The sequence below is a fragment of the Doryrhamphus excisus genome, linkage group LG12, assembly GCF_037039965.1.
Source record: "Doryrhamphus excisus strain RoL-2023G ecotype Guam linkage group LG12, RoL_Dexc_Guam_v1.1, whole genome shotgun sequence".
Classification (NCBI taxonomy): Eukaryota; Metazoa; Chordata; class Actinopteri; order Syngnathiformes; family Syngnathidae; genus Doryrhamphus; species Doryrhamphus excisus.
The window spans coordinates 17,813,237-17,836,831 of record NC_136368.1 but is presented as its reverse complement, the minus strand read 5'-3'; the positions used below and the strand labels follow the sequence as shown (position 1 = coordinate 17,836,831).

Genomic DNA, 23,595 nt, shown 5'->3' with positions numbered 1-23,595 from the left:
TTATAGTATGTGTATTTACCAGGGTAAAACTGAAGAGCATAAAACTGAGATATCTGTTTTTGCAAAAATACTCATTATTTGTAATATGTAATGACTGACAATGAAAAGATGTGACCGATATTCATAATTATCTGTTTTTTTTTAGGTGATTCTTGTACAAACTTCATGGTATCAGCCATTCCATGCAGACTCGTGTTACAGACCTCAGGTAAAGTGATCAGTCATGACTCTTTGGTTCATCCTTTGTGTGCTGAATTTCTGTACTTTTACTTCATCTATTTCTATGGAAAAGCATCTGGAATATATTTTTTAATGTGTATACTGAAAGCCAAAAGTACATTTTCAGCATGTAAAGGATGAGACCAGGTGGATTCATCACTGTCTCAAATACAGAACATTCCTGAAACATTGAGACATGGTGATGAATAAGAAACATGTGATGTGCAAGACACGTAAGCAAGTAGTGCATGGTTAGCAATTGTTAAAAGAACACTGATTCACTTAGAGGTTGGAATATGAGAGCAGCATCCTTGAGACCAGTTTAATTTTGAAATGTATTGATTTATCTAAAGGGACATTATCTGTTTTTATTTTCCTATTAATTTTGGATACAATCAGGAACAAGATGAAAACCAAAACTGCTTCGGCTTTGTGTAAATAGGTTTAATGATTTATAACATGAAAATGTACATACTGTGAAGAGGTAATTTTCCAATCTCAAATTAAAATTACATTTTCGTCTTCTACAATAATAACGTGTTTTGAGTCAAATTCAAAATATTATGACTGTTTTATAAATTAGGAATGTTTCTTCCAAAATTTGTACTTTCTCGTCCAATTTTTGTCATGATTTGGCGAATCATATGTTATAAAACTGCAATAATTTAGTCAAATTGAGTTTGTCACAATATTCCAACTATTTCTCTGCTAGCGTGTCAGTATTTAAACAATAATTAAAAAAAATGACAATATATATAATGTTAATCTTCTATAGGAACAAGTTTTTTCTCGTAAAATTGTGAATATATCTTATAAACTTGCAACTTATTTCTAATGAATTTAACACTTTTACTCACTTATTTTTAAAAGATATCTATTTTTCTATTTTTATCAATACACATGTATAACATATATATATATGATATATATATATATATATATACACATATATATACATATATAAAATATATCTATACACATATACAACATATATATGTATATGTTTGTGTGTGTGTGTGTATATGTATAGCATTACACCTTTAATAATTACTGTATATTCCAACACTCAGTAACATATTTGTAAGGTAAAAGGGACAAAACATTAACAACTATATGAATTATTAATCAAGGGTGTTGTGTGGCTGTCAATCACATGCAACAAAGTGTTTTGTTAAGACTACGTAAAATGTGTGTGGACATACCAAGTGATGTTAATTTTGCAAAAAGTTAATTTTTTACAAAAAGTCATGGAAGTTAAAGTTAATAACAAAAATGAGTCATGGCCACATGTGCAGCAGCATCCTGCAGCACGTGTTGACACATTAGTAGCAGTGACACTGGTCCCATTTTATTACCTGTTCCTCCTCCAGCCACACTGGGCTCATTTGACACTTACCATTTGGGGCGTGTAGCGTGCGTGTACATCTGGGTACTGACAGTGTAGTGAATTTTGCCATACTGCTCAGTGTGAATGCGCTTATGCACTCAAAATGATAAGTGTAAATATGCAAATGTGCCCATTGAAACACAGCCCTAGCTTTGATGTGAGCGAGGACCCCCTGTGTTATTGGGCAGCTCATGGACCGCAACCCCCTCACCCCGCCCTTAACCTGGTCCTCTGTTTCTATGTACACAATTGCACACATATTGTCTGACATGTCCCACAAAAATTGTGTTTGGAAGACAAAATTCAAGACAAAAAGACACAAAGATTTGCGGTTGCATAATAATGGAACATCTATAAGTTCGCTTTTAACATTTGGCAATGTTTTTCAAAAGCAAAAGCAATGTTTTTTAAGTCACACATAACATACCAATATTTAAAAGAAATATACAAATACATAAAACAATATTAATACAATATTTTATTGCATTATCAAAAAACACTTCACTATCCATCCATCTGGTGGATACATAAATTTTATGTATGTACTGTATACATGTGTGGCTCGTAAAATAAATGTAAGTAATCAAATATAGGTGAACTTACCTCCCTGTGCATCAAGGGTTGGGAGATATCCTGCAAACAGGATCCCCAGAAGGGCACATAGCGGTATCAACCGATGCCTCCTCATCTTCACAAAAAAGAGAAAAAGTAAAATATGATGTTAGCACGGCATCAACAAAATGAAGAGGATCAGGATTCAAACATCCAAGTACATATAGAGTTTATTAACAAATTTTATTTTTCGTGTTTGAGCTGGCAATTATCCATCACATGGTATAGTAGAAGTCTGCTCACATCATTAACAGTGGCAGTAAGTGTACCAAGCTTATCATGTGGAATGTCTTTATCAACTCATGAAATGATAAATACTACAAACAATAACTTCATAAAATGAGACAAAAGCGTTTGAATGCATGGCCAGTACCGTCGTGCCTTTGCGGTTTGAATTTCACAGCTTCACTCTTCTTATGAATTAAACAACCATGCAGTACATATTTTTTGCCTAAAAGTATTTTGAAAGCAAAAAAAAATGTGTTTATAGTTTTACAATTGTAGTTTTACATGCATAAAACACCACTGATGACATCATAGATGTGTTAAGCTAACCTCCAGTTGCCATTTTGTTAACAAGCTAACAATGCTAACAGGATGTTTTGTTATAAAAATAAGAATATTAGATTACATTGTATTAATAACACGCCATATTGTTCATTCACAGGAAAATGTAAACAAAGCAGGCAAAAGTAGCTATCTATTGTACTTCAGTATCAAAAGTATGACAACTAAAAATATACTTAAAAATAAAAAAGTAGGGCTGTAACTAATTTATTTAAATTTCCATTTCCAAGGTATATTTTACACTGTAGCTTACTTCATTTTCAGCCTCAGGCATTACAAGCTTTGGAAGCATCATATACAATTAACAATCTTGTAGAAACACCTTAATATATAATTTAATTTTCCATTTCTTTTCTGGTTAGCTTTTATTTTGTTAATTACGTATACTTTAATTTCCTTATTTTGCTTTGACTTTCTGTTTTACAGCAGCCTGTTCTGGCTCGATTTAATTCTGAAAATTCACTTGAAATTTATACCATATTTGTTTTATATGTTTACTTACTGTAGAAATATATATTTCTATAATTATATATATATATATATATATATATCAACTGACATTTAGCTCCCTTCGGTAACACAAACTCGGCGTAACACTTCCTGTATCCGGTATGTCCAGCCATCAAATTAAAAGCACTGCAGCAAAACATTCACGGCTACACCACACATTCAGTCCCCACTTGTCAATCAGAAAACTCCCTTGTTACTTCTGCTTTGCGGCATGATTTTTAGAGCCGCCCGTTTCACCTCTTGTCCAACTTAAAAGAACCATTTTTTTTTACTTTGGCATGGTGAGTGGATGTGGTACTGTCCATTCGTTCTTAGCTAGCAGCATTTAGCGCTCTCGTCTCAGCTGCCTCATTAACTATGCACGAACATGCAAAGCAGCGGCATGCAATATGTAATATTCTATTAATTAATTGATTTGCTGCGTAAGTAAATACCTACCATTATTGGCTGGACAGTGTTTGTCATTGTTGTCGCCTATCCCTCACCAAACGTTGCAAAATGGTACACAACAAATTATGTTTATTTCATTTACACGTCTACAGGTTTTCTTTCCAGCCGGTCACTAAAGATTTTAATGATGAACCCGCCTTTGGTTTGAGAAGGAGCTCGTCAATTAAATCACCTGCTGGAGAAACTGGTTGGAAAGAAAACCTGCAGCGTTTCGGCCTTCTGTCAAGACATGTGATTTAGGCCAAGCTTTTAGTTGTCAATGTGCATGAGCACCCAACATCCTCTAGGGGGTGCTGCAGCCTCCTCTGCGCCTCCACCTCCGAAAGGCCTTGTTGCAGGACAACAAGACATTGTACCAGCAACTGGAGGTTGCAGTGACGTGGAATAAATTTAGAGTATTCAATGAGCATTGCATGTATGTTTTTGGACTCTGCCAGGAAGCCACAAACCTGGAGACAAGCCACACAAGCACATGGAGAACATAGTCCATAGAGAAAAGCTCAAGCCACATAGATTCCAAGTCCCTGTTTATAAAAATACCCATTTGTGTTGACATTGCACAAGTAATCTCAAGGTCGGAGCTGACATTTGCCAATTTACATGCTTGTGGTTTGAATTGTCTTCTGTTTTTTTCTAAAATTGGTATGGTTGAGCTTTTAGACATTAGATTTGCTTCCAGCTACGTGGATATATAGCATGTTTAATTGATGCAAGTATTGCATAGCTGTTGCCATAACAACACACATGTACTGCATGTACTGGGGTTCGGACCCTTTAAAATTTAAAGACAAGACCACACACACACACACACACACACTGGAATGCACATAACTTCACAGAAACAAAAAGTCCCAAAGAATAAATATTGCGGTAGAAGTAAAATTAAATGTTGAATTCTATTTTTAGAATAGCAAATTGATCTAAGGATATAATCTTTACCCAAGTATTAAAGCAAACATTGTACAGATAATCACTTTCAACCTACATGCACACATTTTTCCCTCGAGGTAACTTGTCCAGCTGCACATATAACAGGACAATAAATATGATCCAGATGATGTTTTTTTCTTGTTGGTTTATTTGCATTTGCCTACACACACACATTGAGGAGCTGCCATAGTAATTATGGTGAATGGAACAAAAACAGTATCAAATTAACTAAACAAACACTGATACGCAGGATGAATACATAATAAATAATCTGTTTTACTTTCATTGAAGAAGTGAGGCAATGTGGCAGTGACATCAAAACAAACACTACCTTTGTGTTTTGCTGACTTAATGTTTCCCACATCAAGTGCCTGCTTTTCTTATTCATCATGGTAGCGAACTAGCATAACTATAATAATTGAGCCACAGAAAGTTGTAAGTCTCAGCGTTTTGAATGAAAAAGGAGAGAAACACTACTGAATTTAAGAAATAACTCACTGCAAAACATAAAGGTGGTGACCGCGTTGACCTCCCTGCCGCATAGTGTGTTTGTGTCACATTATCGTTCACTCATTCATTTTCGGTGGGGTACACCCTGGATTGGTCGCCAGCCAATCACAGGGCACATATAGACAAACAACCATTCACACTCACATTCATACCTATGGACAATTTGGAGTCGCCAATTAATTTAGCACGGGGAGAACATGAACGATGGCCGAGCGTGGAATTGAAATCTACTACAAGATGGGCATACTGGTTAACCCCCCCTCTTGAAATGTTTATTTATCTCTTTCATTTGTAATTAATATTCAGTGTTTTATGCATGTAAAAACCGGACTATAAAACTACAAAAATGTGTTTTAAACATTTTTTTAGACTTGTGGCATAACTGTGTTAGTAAGTAAAGAACTACAGAGTCAATCGCTGATGACATCATAAACAGGCGGCTGACTTCCGGTACCTGTTTCCATGTATTAGGAAGTTAATAGGCTAGCGAAGTTTTGTGACAGAAATACATTAAGAACACAGTTGCACTCATGCAGTGTTTTAATAACACAATATCTTAATCAGTCCTAACTTCATTCATGATGTTTTGTTGTTAAATACGATTGAAATACGTGAGATGATGTCACACATTTCTTATTAGACTCCTTTTTACCATTGCCACATTATTTATTTATTTTTACATATTTTCCAAAAATTGACAAAAAACAATGTTTACATGTGAAGGAAAGTCCAAAACTACGGTGGCCGACTGTGGCAAATGAACAGCATCATCCAATCGCTCACCAAAAACGCATGCAACAGGAAAAATGCTGCAGTTGCATAAATTATGCAGGATAAAATAAAATGCAAATGAAAAACACTGCAAATACACCCAAGAGAATTGCTGCAAGTTGACAAAACAGCGCCACCCTTCTCGCAGGCTTGCTACTGCATATGACATGTGTGCACGATGCCATGTGATGTAGCATGAAATGCTATCGGAACATTCATTGTGTTTATCCATTCATTCATTTTCTACAGCTTTTTCCCCACAAGGGTCGCGGGGGTGCTGGAGCCTATCCCAGCTGTCTTTGGGCGAGAGGCGGGGTACACCCTGGACTGGTCGACAACCATTCACACTCACATTCATTCCTATGGACAATTTGAAGTCGACAATTAACCTAGCATGTTTTTTGGAAAAAAAATGGAATACCCGGAGAAAACCCACGCATGGGGAGCGGGGAGAACATGCAAACTCCACACAGAGATGGAGTGTGGAATTGAACCCTGGACTCCTAGCTGTGAGGTCTGCGCGCTAACCACTCTAACCGCTCTCAGAACGATCCACACCAAATCCATAAAAAAAAGGTTTGAAAAATGACACAATCCCCAATTATAATGTTCTCTATAAGAAAAGAGTAATAGTTGAACTGCCTTCTTTTGATTGATGTCAATTATGTCAAGATAGCTGTTCCCATAAAAAATAGTCGCTCTCTGAGAGCAGGCCATCCACAGCATGATTCCAAGTTTCCAGACATCTGCGCCTCATCATGGAAAAAGGCGGGCATGAGGGAGTGGAAGAGCCATAAACTCTAACATACTGATTTATAGTGTATTTCTTTAAATCCTCTGTTAAAAGTTCGTCTGCTGCACCACTGCCAGATATGATACCAGCATCCAGGGGGCTTGGATTACTGCATGGGGTTCTACTCAGGGTGGGCGGATGGGTCCAAATATAAATATCAGTATGCGATCCATACTAGAGTGATATTGATATTTGTCAGTACTCTGCTATATTTATTTTCACAATTGTATTGTTATAGCTAAGAAACCAGGGTTCAATTCCACCTTCGGTCATCTCTGTGTGGAGTTTGCATGTTCTCCCTGTGCATGCGTGGGTTTTCTCCGGGTGAAAAACATGCTAGGTTCATTGGCAATTCCAAATTGTCCATAGGAATAAATGTGAATGTGAGTGTGAATGGTTGTTTGTCTATATGTGCTCTGTGATTGGCTGGCGACCAGTCCAGGGTGTACACCACCTCTCACACGAAGACAGCTGGGATAGGTTCCAGCACCCCCGCGACCCTCGTGAGGAAAAGCAGTAGAAAATGAATGAAAGAATGAATATTTTTATAGTTATTATGTTGTTATACAGAAGAGCTTTAAAAGATTTGATTCACATAACTTTTTCACAGTGTCCTGTTTTGTGCTTTTATTTTGGTTTTCTGTTTCCTGTTTAGAAGGATGTGCAGCTGCTTTAGACATTACATTATTGGGCTTCCCTTGACTTATTCTGCACTATTGACTTTATTTTGGGTGGCACAGCGAAGGACAAGTTGTTAATGTGCAGGTCACACAGCGGCCACACAGCTCGGAGACCAGGGTTTGATTCCCTGCTCAGGGAGTCTGCATGTTCACAGTACCTCGTTTTTTGGGTAGGTTTATTGTAACAGAGACAGATTACTGTGTAAAAAAAAACTATATAAAATATAAAAATATATTATATATATTTATATTAAAATATAAAAAAATAAAAACAATTAAAAAAATAAAAAAATATAAAAATATATAAAAAATATAAAAATATTCAATATACTGTAATTCAGACATTGATTTGTATTGTTGGCAAGCAAGCTGCACAGTGGACGGGTGGCTAGCGTGCAGGCCACACAGCTAGGAGACCCAAGTTCGATTCCACCCGCGGCCATCTCTGTGTGGAGTTTGCATGTTCTCCCCGTGCATCTGTGGGTTTTTTTCTGGGTACACCATTTTCCTCCCACATTCCAAAAACATGCTAGGTTAATTGGCGACTCCAAATTGTCCATAGGTATGAATGTGAGTGTGAATGGTTGTTTGTCTATATGTGCCCTGTAATTGGCTGGGATAGGCTCCAGCATGCCTGCGTCCCTTGTGAGTGTTACAGAAATGGATGGACATCATTTTGCAAAAAACAAGCCAAAAATGTATTTTTTTTGTATAACATTTATAGAATGTTATGTATGTTTTTTGTTTGTCCTGTATTCTGATTCTAATCCTGATCATCAAATTAAAGTCACAATCGAAAAAAATCACTGAATGAACTTGAAAAATGTAAAGTAAAACACACATTATCAGTATCGGTATCAGCACGACTCGCCCCCACGTTACTTGTGTCGCCCATCCGTAGTATTTTGTTGAAAAAGTTAAACATGTCTCCTGTTGAGCAGTGAGAAAAGACATGTAGAGTCTGTGTGTTGCAGTAAAATGGAAGATTGATGTGTCACACCTGGTTCTGCTGTCCACTAAGCTCCCCCACCTCCCTAATCTGGCGAGTTGTGTGGAAAAAGCTGTCTTCCCACTTTTCCATTCTTGCACTGTTTTCAGATAGGGTGTGGTTTTGGGCTACCGCTGCAGTGGAAGCATCTTACCATCGAAATATTGTAAAACTCTTATTTGGCAGCGTGAATGCATGTTTAATTTTGAACACAATCCATTTTTGCACATGCAGATAACAGACGGAGGTGCAATATACGCTTCATTTGAGTATAGTATTTGTAGACAGCTTTCATGACAACTAATGACAGAATGCAACCCCACTGGAAAAGATATAGCATATATAGCACACATAACATTGATGCATGCTTAGTGTAACAACACCAAAGTGTAGATTGCAATCAATGGAACCAAACCAGTACGCTATAATCTGATGCTTCCATTAAAAGACTGCATTTTTTCAAATCAACATCCATGTTTTTTAGACATTTAGCAAAATTTAAGTGTAATAAAAGCATCCCAAACCTACCCTGAGTTGATGCAGCGGCACTCCACTGTATTGCTAGCTGAAGAAAAACTATCAGTTGAAAATGACTGCAAGTTGACTTTTGGTCATTATCCTCCTGATGTCTGCTTGTAGGGATTTTTCCTCCCAGAGCAGGTAAATGAGCAAGGCAATTGATCCAAGCACAGGGATTTTACTGTGCAGAGAAAAAGCGAAGATTGAGACAGAAAGAGACAAGGCTGTCACCCTCCTAGTCTCGACCCGGAGGAGCTGTGGCGCTGCGTTCAAGGCTGGGATGGGACAAATTTCCAAACTCTTGGAATTCTGCCGCCTCACGCTTCCACCCTCCCACTTTTTCTGAAGGAAAAAGAGGAAGAGGGAGTGAGCGGGGGAGGACGAAGGGACTAAATGAAAAGCAGACACATACTGTAGGCCTGTTTGGTCTCAGCTATGGGGGAAACGATGTATCTAATGTAACGTTTTTTCGAAGCGTTAGCATTTTTACAAACTTACCAAATGTTATATTAAAAATATGTTAACATTTGCATTGTTTATGTCATAAATCTTCCTGCTTTTTGTATTTAAATCAGACTAGCCTGAGTCCTCACTATAAGGTAATACATTAGATAACTCCAAAGTGCAGTCAATGCAATACATAATCTACATAATGATATATCTTTGCTCAGAAGTGTCCAAAGTGAGGCTCGGGAGCCATTTGTGGCCCACAGCTGTTTGTTTTATAGGCCTATAACAGATTCTACAATTACATTTAAAGACAGCCCATATGAGAAGATGACACAGAAAGAAAACACAAAATGGAAACGCCTCAAATGACAATAAGAGAAAAACAACATCATAAAACAACAAAAGGCATATGCAGTGCATTACAATCTCAAAAACACTTCAGTGATCCATATGATAATTAGTCTTAAACCTAAGTAAAACCAGCAAATACAAATAGACATTGAAAGGGTGAAGGAAAATACATTTCTGGGGATCACAATAGATGAAAATATGAGCTGGAAACCGCGTATTACAAATATACAACATAAGGTGGCCAGAAATATTTCAATATTCAACAAAGCAAAATTTGTTCTCAATCAGAAATCACTCCACACTCTTTATTGCTCTCTGGTTCTACCATATCTTACTTATTGTGTGGAAATATGGGCTAATAACTATAAAAGCAATCTTCACTCGCTAAATGTATTGCAAAAAAAAGGTCAGTAAGGATAATTCATAATGCCGCCTACAGAGAACATACTAACTCCTTATTTGTAAAATCACAAATACTTCAACTTGCTGATATAGTTCATCTTCAAACAGCTAAAATAATGCATAAGGCTAAAAATAACCAATTAGCTAAAAATGTCATCCAATACTTCTCTACAAGAGAGGAGAAATATGATCTCAGGGAAGAAGTACATTTGAAACACTTCTATGCTAGGACTACGTTAAAAAGCCATAGCATTTCAGTATGTGGAATCAAACTATGGAATGGATTGAGTAAGACCCTCAAACAATGCACAACGATGAGCCAATTCAAGAAACAATACAAGCAGTTGATGTTTGCTAAATACAAGGATGAAGAGTCTTGAACCAGTCATGATGTGCTATATATATCACTATATTGACACTTACTATGGTACCCATTATGTCATTGGATGCTCATATCACCTCGTACTTCGGTACGGGACAAAAAAATAAAAAAATTAAATTAAATAAAAAAAAAAGTTACTATATTAGGAAAGCAGGAAGTGAACAAACGTAACAGTTACTGATTGTAAAAGTACCAGATGGAGGGGTAGGATTTAATAAGCTTTGCTTCTTCCTACTCCTTTTGGACATGTGGAACTGTGAACTGATTATGTGATGCATTCAATTGTAATCTGATGCATGTTCAAAATGAAATAAAACCATTACCATTACCATAAACTGCAAATATGAATCTGTCTTAGCGGAAATTCACCTATTGTGGTTTGGGCTGGAATTGACCTGTACTGTCACGTAATGTATGACATAAATACGGGCACCATGAATTGTTCCTGAATGGGTATAAATTTTCACCACCACTTCATGCAGCCGTGAAACAGGTTGCTTCAATAATTCCTCTTCTTGCAAAGGACCTCCAAGATGTTGCAGAAGCTGTCACTGCATATAAAAAAAGGTGTCCGTAGCTGCAGTGTTATGACTTGGCAAAGACCAGCTGAGAATGCAGGAAGAGGGGCATAACCCTGACAGTGTGGGTGAGGGAATGGTAGACTAGAAGACATTACTTTGGGCATGACGATCAGTTTATCAACATAATAACACAACATAACACAAGCACGATCCAAGAAAAGATATCCAAGAATAGGAATGGAATAGGAAACAGTCTGGCGTCCTTCTGTTGCAGCCAAATGGCTTATGAAGGCCTAACTGCTTCAGTGCAACCAATTGAGTTCAGGTGCTGCTGCCCCAGGAACTCTAAACAAGGACACTGAGATAAAGAGTGTTCAAGCCCTCAAAATTTAGTCAGCAAAACAGATGACTCAATTGTAAAGAATAACAGTAATTTTTGCATATACAGTGACACAGAATATTCATATTATATCACTCTATGCACATTCTGTAGTATGAATTACACAGCCTTCTATTTTTGAGTTCTTTTCTTGCACAAAATCAACCAAAATAAAACTCTCCAATTGGTCCCACTTAGAAGAAGGGGAGAACATGCCAGATGTATGCTGGCCACTAAAAATTGCTGCGATTCGACTTCAAATTAACATTAATGTTAATGATGGCATAACTTTTAATGAGGTGTTAATTATGAAATATATATTTACACCGTGCTCTGTGGCCCAGAGTGACTGTATACTGCCGCAGCAGCGACCTGAAGAACACTGTAGAGCATTTAGATATTTTTTTTTGGATAGATGGCAACACCTCTGTGTAGGTCACATGGTACATCCACTAAAACTGTTCAGATTGGCTTGTTAGTATAACTAAAATGAATCATATGAAATGACAGAATTATTTTTTTCTTTACTAAAATGATTTTTAGGATAATTTGATGACCGATGCTTTTCATGTGTTGTGATGAAATTTTTATATGTACTGTATTGTATGTATTTTTGAATTAATTCCAATGGCATCTCCTTTTATGTAATGAAATGACTAACAGTGTTTAATTTAATGTATTTTTCTGCATTGCACCTAAAAGTCGTTGCATGTAACTAACTAACAAACTAACTAACAAACTACTAATCTACTACTAACTATTACTCTAATTTGCTTGGCTTAGTTTTTATGTACCACTACACCCTGGTATAAATATAAATGAAAAAAGCCTTTCCTGTGGATGTGGCCTATCAGCATTAACAACTTATGGTAAATGAGAATTTTTTTTAAGGAAAAAAACGCAAATAGGCAGGATTCCCCAGAAATTTTTTTTTTATTTTTGACAAAAAAAACCCCACAAAATTTTCAGGGTGAATGTCACAAATCCTGAATTATGAATATGTAGGGATCCTACAGTATAGTAAACCTTCTAAATCAAATGTTTTTAACATTATTAGACCACTCTGGCTCCTTTATAATCAACTTTAAACACGGACAGGAAGTGACATCAAAGGTTCAGAGTCGAGTTTCAGCTTGACGTGGATTACGGCAGCAACAGTAGCCAATATTTTTATTAGGCATTATTGTACGTGTTGTTTAGTCTAGAGACAGTGCCGACAGCAGAACAGGAGGTAGCAGAGATGAGGATGCCGAGGTTCTCATTGGGAGTGACCAGGATGGATAGGATCAAGAACGAGTACATCAGAGGGACATTACATGTTAGAGACCTTGAAGATAAAGTCAGAGAGGCCAGACTGAGATGGTTGGGACGTGTCCAGAGGACATATCCAGTAAGCCCAGTAGAGGAAGCCCAAAGAGGAGGTTTATGGATGTAGTTAAGGAGGACATGAGTGTAGTTGGTGTGAGAGAGACATACAGCGGACAGGGTTGGATGGAGGAGATTGATTTGCTGTGGGAAAAGCCCAAAGATAAAGATTGTACTTGTTGTTTTGGTGATCAAATCTGATGATTGTGCTCACAATCCAGCTCTGCATGTATATATAGTACACACTGTATATAGTGCACCTCTTGGTACATACACAGTTACCTTCACAGCTGCATACGGAGCTATCAAATATTGCGTAACATGATCGTGACTACTACACATCTGTTGTGCTCAGCTGAGAGAAGGTAAACTCTTGTATCCTAAACTGGCTGAACAGTTACACAATTCTTTATTCATCGCAAAAAAAAAAAAAAAAGATTCAAAGTGAGCCATATGGAAGTACTTATAACACTAGTCTCTTGTATCTATGCTCTGTTCACTGAAAAAAAACATTACTCATGCAAACATCTTTGCAGCAAAGCATTGCTCTGTTGTGACGGTGCTAGGCAACCGCTGTTGAACCGTCCTTTTATTTATGCAGTATGAGAGACGAAAGTCCCTAAATACCATTTATTAATTGCATAGTGTATTATGAAAGAAGTACTTTGCAGTTGAACATGTCTCATTCTTATTCACTCCTGATCAAACTTTTAATATCAGTTAAAAATGGCAAGAATTTACACTGTTGAATAGCTGGAAAATGAGATTGACTGTCTTACAGCTGCCTTAAGGTCAAACAGTGCAAAATGTAAATTTTTGGCAATTTTTGCATATCAAAGGTCTGGTATGAAATTAGAGTGACCAAACACCCAGTGATGAAAATGTCTTGGTTTTGGTTGTTTTTCAGTTGGGTCATGAATTAGCTGCCATTAGACCACTATAATGCATGTGGCTAAACATATACAGCAATCCCTCGTTTATCACAGTGAATTAGTTCCAGACCTTACCGTGATAAGTGAATATTTGTGATAAGTGATATTTCTTATTAATTTATTAGTATATTAAGCCATTTCTTTTAGTTAGAGCATAGAAAACCTGTTCCCGATGTTCTAAATAAGGTTTTTAACATTATGAGAGCCCTCCAGGCATTAACTAACACCCCTATAGTACTATTTACACTTGTGTAACCCAATATATAAGAGGAAATAAACCATTTACAACATAAATAGGACACCTGCTTGTGTGTGTTGATATAAATTTGTTCCCTATGGGAGCGGAGCGAGGGGCGGACAGGAAGTGATGTAAGGGGTTCTCAGTTTGGCATGGGATTACGACTGTAACAGTACCGTGTTTTTAATAGGGGAGTTTAATTTGGGAGTATTATATCTGTTATTATATCTGATGTGAGATAATTTAAACCTGCAATAAAAGCCTGTTGTTGGAAACAAAACAGCAATAATTTGTTAATGAATTTATAATAAAAATAACATAATAGAGTGAGGGAGCATATTTGAACTGTGTTGTAGCGAGGATGATTGTAGATGTATTTTAGTTAGTGGGATTTTTTTTGAATATGCTTCAATGTGCAAAATGTCTGGACTATATTCAAGATAGAGTGAAGCTACAAAATTGCAAAGTGTCCATAGCAACACAGAAGCAACCATGCTGCCTCCTTAAACTTCTCAAACTTTGAACATTTTTTGACAGCAATTTAATTGTCTATAATCCATCCATAATCCATAATCGTCTAGGTGGGGCCAAGCAGACAGTCGTGGTCAAGAGAGTCTTTGATGGACGCCACCATGTCAACTTGGTTTGGCTGAACAACAATAAAGTACTTGTACTCTTCCCTCTCACTTGGCGTTCACTCCATTTAAAAATAAATATGATACAAATTGACATTTTCGTCAGTGGTGAAATGTTCTAGGAGTGGTTCAAACGTCACTAGGGTGAAAGTATGAAAAGCATAGGAAATCTGTTCCCCAGCCATATTAGTCATGACTCATTATGATTCATTGTTGGATATTTATGGAACTTAAATCAGCCTATGTGATGCGTTTCACTATAAAACATAACTTTATGTTGGTGGAGGTAAGTGGAGTGAAAAAAAAAAATTAATTAAGTTTGGTTTAGACCCCACACGCAGAGACAAAGTCTTGGAAAAAATTGGTTTCCAACTTCCAAAGAGCAGAAATGCACATGAGTGCTGGTGTAAAAGTGGAAAATGATAGTACCATGAAAAAAAATGTCACCAGAAAACAACTATAAGGATGGAGAAGCAAGGCAGGGCAATCTAACCGTAACCCAACTAGAACATAAAAAGTATGTAGCCATCGTAATCACCATTATAACAACAATTTCCTTCCTACTGGTTCAATCCTTCCGCTACTTGTCGGAAAAACAGGTGATGTGAAGAATAAACACAGGAAAAAGCAAATGGGATGCCACAGAAAGGAAATGTGGAACATAAGTGTTGTTGCAGACAAGTGGTTAGCGTGCAGGCCACACAGCTAGAACCACCCTCGGCCATCTCTGTGTGGAGTTTGCATGTTCTCCCTGTGCATGCGTGGGTTTTCTCCGGGTACTCCGGTTTCCTCCCACATTCCAAAAACATGCTAGGTTAATCGGCGACTCCAAATTGTCCATAGGTATGAATGTGAGTGTGAATGGTTGTTTGTCTACGTATATGTGCCCTGTGATTGGCTGGCGATCAGTCCAGGGTGTACACTCTCAGTAGAAGGATGGAGGTGAGCAGAGGCAGAGGACCAGGAGGGACCATGCTAACCAGGTGAAACTACTGAGACATGAACAAATAGGAAGAATGGTAATGGATTTATTTCATTTGAACATTACAATTACAATTGAATGCATCACATAATCAGTTCACAGTTCCACATGTCCAAAAGGAGTAGGAAGAAGCAAAGCTTATTACACCGGTTTTTAACCTCACTCTAGACTCCTTACTACTGTGAGAGTACCCTTTCCATTTTTATTACAAGGATATTTTCCTACTCGTTCTGCCTGCTCACCTCACCATAATCTTCTAGGTGCTGTACATGAACTCAACATACATGTTGACATATGGTACATTTACTGTATACACACACATAACACCAGATCTCTGAGGGTCCAGACCGGTGGATGGCAATGCAGTAGTGGTGTGTTGGTCATGAACGAACGGGTCAAAAGAAATAGTTCTTTTTTGTGAACGGAATGAACAAGGCCTTAAAATACCCGTTCAGTCTGTTCAGTTGCAAATGCTTTATTTTGATTGGCTGGAGAGTCAGTTCACCGTTCCTTTTTCGTGGTTGACTTTCTTATCCTATCGTCTCACCTCGCTCTGTGGGTGGGTGGAGTTAGCTGACCGAAAGACCGAGCGATTAACCGACGTCAATCAGTCGGAACGAACATGAACATGAGTGAACGGACTGACTCGACACAACTGACCAGGTCTACGCACAGGGGGAGATTATAAGCTAACGGCCAATTGACCGAAATGAACGGATCTTTTTACTGAATGAACCAGAATGAACCGATTCACTGAAATGATCGGTTTTGCCCACCACTTGTGATTGGAGTTTATATCTCATTTTGAAAGGCACCCTGTTGTCTATAATGTCAGCAAAGAAGTAAGTCATAAGGTCGAAGGACCTAAATAAGGCTACAAAAATGTTTTCAAAATAGCTCAGTGTCCTCCATAGTGAAATGGAAAGTGTGTGGGTGTCTACCAGGGCTCCTCCTCGAGCTTGCCAAAGGGAGTAATGAAGGGAAGTTCTCATTGGTGGGACAGGTGACTAAGAGAACCCAATGGTCACTCAGAAGCCAGAAAGGTTTGTGGCAGTCAAGTATGAGGTTAGCATGTCTGCTTCACAGCCAGGAGCGAACTTATTATTAGGCAAACACATGCAATTGCCTTGGGCACATGTGTCAAATTGAAGATTTTAGAAATATACAGAAATATAAATGTTAAAAAAAAAAAACACAAGTGGAAAAACTGCTTAAGACCACAAGGAAGTATTGAGACGGAAATGTGTTGCACAGATGAGAACACAGCTGCACACCATGTTCATGTAGCTGTCCTTTGATTTGCTTCTTTGTCACGTGATCTCCACTGGAGGACATCTCACAGATGACCTTCTCTGTTGCCTTTGCTGGCCCCCGTAAAAAATCATGAAATTTCGGAAGCTATAAAAATCAGCATCTTATTCTAAACATCACAAATTTGTGTTGACAATACTAATCCAGGCGGCACGGCGGTTGAGTGGTTAGCGCGCAGACCTCACAGCTAGGAGACCAGGGTTCGATTCCACCCTCGGCCATCTCTGTGTGGAGTTTGCATGTTCTCCCTGTGCATGCGTGGGTTTTCTCCGGGTACTCCGGTTTCCTCCCACATTAATTAGCGACTCCAAATTGTCCATAGGTATGACTGTGAGTGTGAATGGTTGTTTGTCTATATGTGCCCTGTGATTGGCTGGCCACCATTCCAGGGTGTACCCCGCCTCTCGCCTGAAGACAGCTGGGATAAGCTCCAGCACCCCCCGCGACCCTCGTGAGGACAAAGCGGTAGAAAATGAATGAATGAATACTAATCCATTAGTGATACATTGCACAACTCCAATGTGTCTGTAATGTGTTTGACTATAGTGGGATGAATACTTGACGATACTGGGTATCTTCATCCAGATATCCAGTATAATTGAATGGGTTCTTCCTTGCCCCACCCTGACATCATCATGATAACTCCGTCTCTCTTATTATTTACTGTTTACTGTGTCAAAATGAAGAAGTGGTTAGTTATGGTTGCTTTATTTTAACAGAAAGAAACAGAACATTAAAAAAAGTAAATACAAATACAACTTGCTTGAGTGAAATAAGTACTACCCTTGTAGTGGGTCACAAGGGTTGCACACGTCCAGGAAGGGATTTTGGTCATAAAAAAAAAGCCCCGAAGCAGGATGCTTCCACCTCCATTCTTGACAGTAGGGGTGGTGTCATTGGGTTCATGTCCACCATTTCTCTTCCTCCAAACACATCCAGTCAAAAAGATGCCAGACAGCTCAATTTTGGTCTCAGGTGACCATTCTCTCAAGCCATTAGAGTTGTGAAAGATAAACCAATGTGACCGGATATCCGGTTTGACAACGAAAGATGCGTTGTATCGGTAGCAGCTTCGTGCATCAATAATACTCAGCCATACATCCTTAGATTAACTGATTGTAGAGATATACACCTGGTATCGCAAAACTTGGCCATTAAACAATGTGACATCTTATAATGAGTGACAAGACAAGAACGGATCTCATCTCGCATAGCAGTTGAACGTTTTTCAACACATCAGCAAAACATATGTACATTAGAGAGATCTAATTTATCTTATTTTAATCTGTATTGTCTAAAAGATGCCAGGAAAAAAAATGAATACAGACCCAATATCCACCAGTATGAGCCTGGAGTTTGTTTTAAACATGCAAAAATTGGGATGTCTGACTGTACGTATATTCGTTCATTCATTTTCTACCGCTTATCCTCACAAAGGGTGCTGGAGCCTATCCCAGCTGTCTTCGGGCGAGAGGCGGGGTACACACTGGACTGGTCGCTAGCCAATCACAGGGCACATATAGACAAACAACCATTCACACTCACATTCATACCTATGGACAATTTGGAGTCGCCAATTAACCTAGCATGTTTTTGGAATGTGGGAGGAAATCGGAGGAGAACATGAAAACGCCACACAGAGATGGCTGAGGGAGGAATTGAACTTGGGTCTCCTAGCTGTAAGGCCTGCGCACTAACCGCTCGGCTGCCGGGCAGCCTAACTATATATTATTATTTTAAAATAAAATAGCTCCTATTTCCAAATGTGTTATTTTTTGAAGTGTTCCCCACGGCCATTTATAATGCCAACACAATCAGGATATCAGGGAAGACCTGGGTTCGATTCTCCGCTTGGACATCTCTGTGTGGAGTTTGCATGTTCTCCCCGTGCATGTGTGGGTTTTCTCCGGGTACTCCGGTTTCCTCCCACATTCCAAAAACATGCTAGGTTAATTAGCGACTCCAAATTGTCCATAGGTATGAATGTGAGTGTGAATGGTTGTTTGTCTATATGTGCCCTGTGATTGGCTGGCCACCAGTCCAGGGTGGACACCGCCTCTCGCCTGAAGACAGCTGTAGAAAGCGGTAGAAAATGAATGAATGAATGACTGTATTTTGTTGTTGTTACGAATGCCTTTTTTGGTGACTGTGCTCCCAACTCCCTTTACATCATTAATCAACTCCTTGTGTGGATAGAGTGCTCTACAAATTATCCATAGGTATGAATGTGAGTGTGAATGGTTGTTTGTCTATATGTGCCCTGTGATTGGCTGGCCATCAGTCCAGGGTGCCCCGCCTCCAGGTCAAAGACAGCTGGGATAGGCTCCAGCATACCCATGATCCTAGTGAGGATAAACGGTATAGAAAATAGTGGGCACTGCAGGATTTCAATCCATTACACAAAAAAAGTACTTCTCTGGATTTTTATGTGGAGGTTTGAAAGTACAAACTTTTAATAGTTTTCTTTTATAAAAAATAAAACAGTTCAGCTGTTTGAAATAGGTTTGCATGGCTTTTAAAGCAACATGCTCGATCCAATATGTCTGCCTTGTGTTGCCTTGTGTGTGATGCACACATATTTCCATAGCCATTGGGGTTTGGAATGACTTTCTGGAATATTCCTACCCCGGTTCTTTCATAGCTTGTTATACCTCCTCTTACAAGCTCTCCATGAAGAATTTGACCACACCTCTTTCCCACAATACCCCATTTACGCTATTACAAGTAAGACCAGATACTACTTTATTGTAATCAGGAACATCCATTGCTGGGATTGAGTACTGAAGATTTTATACAAGCTCCCCTCAAACGTGGACTCTGCAGAAGAGTTAGTGCACTTGGCTCCCATTCATGCCTCTGGTGGATCACATCGACTTCTGCCAAGCAGCCTCCCACCCCGGAGCTCCCCCGACACACCGATTCCACTGAACAATGGCTGCTATTGAACTCTCCATGTGTGTTTTTAATTGACAGCTGGAATCTGTTAATACAGCAGCCAGCGGCTATGACAAGTACACAATTAATGACTAACATGCTCTATATGCTAATGAATGAAACTGTAACATTCATTTGGAGCTTCTAAAGAAGGTTTGCTGTCAGGTTTCACAGATGCGACTCGCTGTACCGTCGTCTTTTCCACCTCAGGACCGTGAGCACTGTTTACCTTGCCATGTTAGAATTTCCATGATTTATATGAATGACTCAGCTTTCTTAACATCTGGGATTCATTTAGGTTTAAGATTGAATCCTTTCATTTCCCCTACCATGCGATGTTGCTTGTTGTTTTTTCACAGTAACAGCGATTAGGGCTAATACGCTGAAGAACTGAACTGATTATAATGACTTTAATCTCTTAAAGGGAAATGAAATTCAATTTACACGCCACTGTAGATACTGTATCGTGTTGCACACCACACTAAGATGGCAGAATGACCACGGTACTTCAACAGCAGATTAGCATCTCTTCAGCTACTTAGAATTTATTGTTATCCACAGCAGGATTTGAACCTGAATGCCCAGTACCAAAAACGATCACGTTATCAGCTGTATGACTCGGACATGCCATTGATCAATTTAACGTGTTCAATACTCCATCCGTTATCCTCCTGTGATCGTGTTGAAGTACTCTTGGGCAAGACACTAAACCCCCAGTTGGTACTGGTGCTGCATTATCAGTAGGTAAATGTGCTAACAGCGTCCAAACGCTTTGGGTTCCTTGGAGGTGGAAAAGCGTACAGAATAACAGTAATGCAATTGGCTCACCAGTTCTTAATGATCACCGTCACAATTCATAATATACACAAATGGGAATACTCAAAATAATCCACAAAGTCTAAACCTATAATTTATAATCAAGTGCATAATAAAGCTGTGTCAATAATTAAAATGATAGTTCTTAATAATAACAGCCATATTTCATAATGGAAATAAATAGGAACACTCTAAATGTACTAAATAAAGACCCGTGACAAATTCATTTACTTAAACAAAACGTGTCATTAATTAATGTGACTGGTTCCTCACCTCTTCTTAATGATAATTGCGACGGCACAGCAGACTTGGTCATGCATGTGTACATACATCTGCACATGTTTTACTCTCACCAGTTCTTAATGGCTTGTTGGCTTTGCTTCTTGAATATGTCTTGTATTCATGTTTACTTTAAATATGTCCGACCCCTTTATATGCAGCTGTTTGTGGAGGTGTTCTCAGCCAGATCATTATTTGGTACATTTACATAGACAGCAACTTTTCCATATGCTTGGCCAACTAAGGAAATACTTTGTATTAATAATATATTATAGTAATTCATGGCACGGTTCCCTCATATTGTCATCATGTCCTGTGTCCAACATCAATATCCAAAATAAATCATATTCATGTGTGCATGTCTACATTTGGATGTCTTAGAATAGTCAATTGTTCACGGATTTGATTTGGAGGGGTTTCTATTATTTCCAATAATAATTATTATTGGAGGTTGTAAAGGCAAGTCATGTTCACACCATAAAATATGTACAGCACCGTCCCTCTTTTGTGTTTTTCCAGGCATATTATTATTGGCATCGCTCTTCTGGGGATTTACCCCCCTCCCTCAAACGGTTATGGATGTTTTGCTTCAACTGACTTTTTGTAACATTGACTTGATTGTTTTGGTCTGTCCAACTGTCCAATTGTAATTCATGGATTTACCGAGACACCCTGATGTAATCTGGTATCTCATGCTGACTGACGGAACGCATCTGGCTGTGCAGACTGTGTGAAAGCTAAAGAGCACATTCCTTCTGTTTCATATCAACAGATGTGCATCCTAAATTACAGAATGAATCCTCGTTCCTTGCCTGCTTTGTTATTTCGTGCAGTCGTTCGCTTGCTCGCTTGTAGTATGACTGTCACAATAAAAATGACTGTCAATAATAAAAACCCCACAAGAAGGCATGATTCACAATATCTATATGCTGATGCCTGTTAAATGATTAAAATAGTTAATCAGATTAATCACAGTTTTCTAAATTAATTCATCATGATTAATCACCATTTGCAATTCACAACATGTATATGCTTATGCCGTTAAATGATTAAAATAGTTAATCAGATTAATCAGTTTCCTAAATTAATTCATCATGATTAATCACCATTTCAAATTCACAACATGTATATGCTTATGCCTGTTAAATGATTAAAATAGTTAATCAGATTAATCACAGTTGCCTAAATTAATTAATCATGATTAATCACCACGTGCAATTCACAACATGTATATGCTTATGCCGGTTAAATGATTAAAGTAGTTAATCAGATTAATCAGTTTCCCCTAAAATAATTAATCATGATTAATCACCATTTCCAATTCACATGTATATGCGTATGCCTGTTAAATTATTAAAATAGTTAATCAGATTAATCAGTTTCTTAAATTAATTAATCATGATGAATCACCATTTGCAACTATATATGAAATGCACCAGTAGTCACTGTATTTTGTCATGTTTGCCATCTCAACTCGGATGAAACAAAATAAGCGTTGGCAAGTTTCCCTCCTTACGCAGGTCATGTGACATTGTAAAGATTCAAAGACTGAAAAGCAAAAGCTATATCTTAAACATTTTCTTCTTGATCCAAGCGGTGCTCATGTAAGAGAAAATGTTTTCTCTACTATCCTTTGTTGGATGTGCGGAGGGAAACTTTGAAAGCATCCAAAGCTATAAAATAGAGGCTTCACATAAAACCACTGGATATATTCCATGTTGCATAACACATAAAGATCCTTTCAATGTGAAGCTTGAAACATCTCCGTTCAAGTCCAAAGCCTTACTTCACAAAATGTTGTAAATGTTGGATCTGAGCGGGACTAAAACACAATCTGACCAAATAAAAAAGAAATACTTTTCATAGTAGACAACCACTATTTCCATCGTAGTACAGTAGATATCGTAACATAACTATGCAAAAAAAGACAGAATGTAAAAAAAAAAATTGTGTCCCTTTTGGAAAATATTTCGAAACTCAATTGCGTATGTGGATAAAAGACACCTGTCACAGGAAGACTTTTTCCCAATTTCATTCAAACATTCAAACTAACAACATGGGCAAGAACAAAGACCCATCAAAGGACTTCAGGGATAATATTGTAGACCTGCACAAGACTGGAATGTACTACAATACCCACACATGCACGGGGAGAACATGCAAACTCCACACAGAGATGGCTGAGGGTGGAATCAAACTCGGATCTCCTAGCTGTGTGGCCTGCACGTTAACCACTCGTCTGCTGTGCAGCTTGCTTGCAAACATTCATTCATTCATTCATTCAAAATTCTACTAGCATGTTTTTGGAATGTGGGAGGAAACCGGAGTACCCGGAGAAAACCCACACATGCACGGGGAGAACATGCAAACTCCACACAGAGATGGCTGAGGGTGGAATCGAACTTGGGTCTTCTAGCTGTGTGGCCTGCACGTTAACCACTCAATTTCTGAATTACAGTATATTGAATATTTTTATATTTTTATATTTTTATATTTTTATATTTTTATATTTTTATATTTTTATATTTTTATATTTTTATATTTTTATATTTTTATATTTTTATATTTTTATATTTTTTTATACATTTTTATAGCCCTGCTTGCCAACAATACAAAAACATTTCTGAATTACAGAAAATTTAATGTTTCTATATATTTTTTATATATTTGTATATTTTAATA

At 38.0% G+C, this 23,595-nt stretch overlaps 1 protein-coding gene across 3 annotated transcripts in view; it reads right to left on the bottom strand.

Moving 5' to 3' along the window:
* col6a3 (collagen, type VI, alpha 3) overlaps nt 1-9,228 on the bottom strand; it is an 83,214-nt gene extending 73,986 nt beyond the window's left edge. For 2 of the 3 annotated variants that reach the window (XM_058081275.2, XM_058081276.2), the window contains exons 1-2: nt 8,946-9,228; nt 2,210-2,294 (exon numbers count right to left, since the gene is read on the bottom strand). In XM_058081275.2, the coding sequence (XP_057937258.2) occupies nt 2,210-2,294 (85 nt within the window). In that variant the 5' untranslated portion in view covers nt 8,946-9,228. The remainder of the gene's footprint in view (nt 1-2,209; nt 2,295-8,945) is intronic. The other variant, XM_058081278.2, reaches the window with a different exon arrangement.
* Between the last annotated feature and the right edge of the window lie 14,367 nt (nt 9,229-23,595).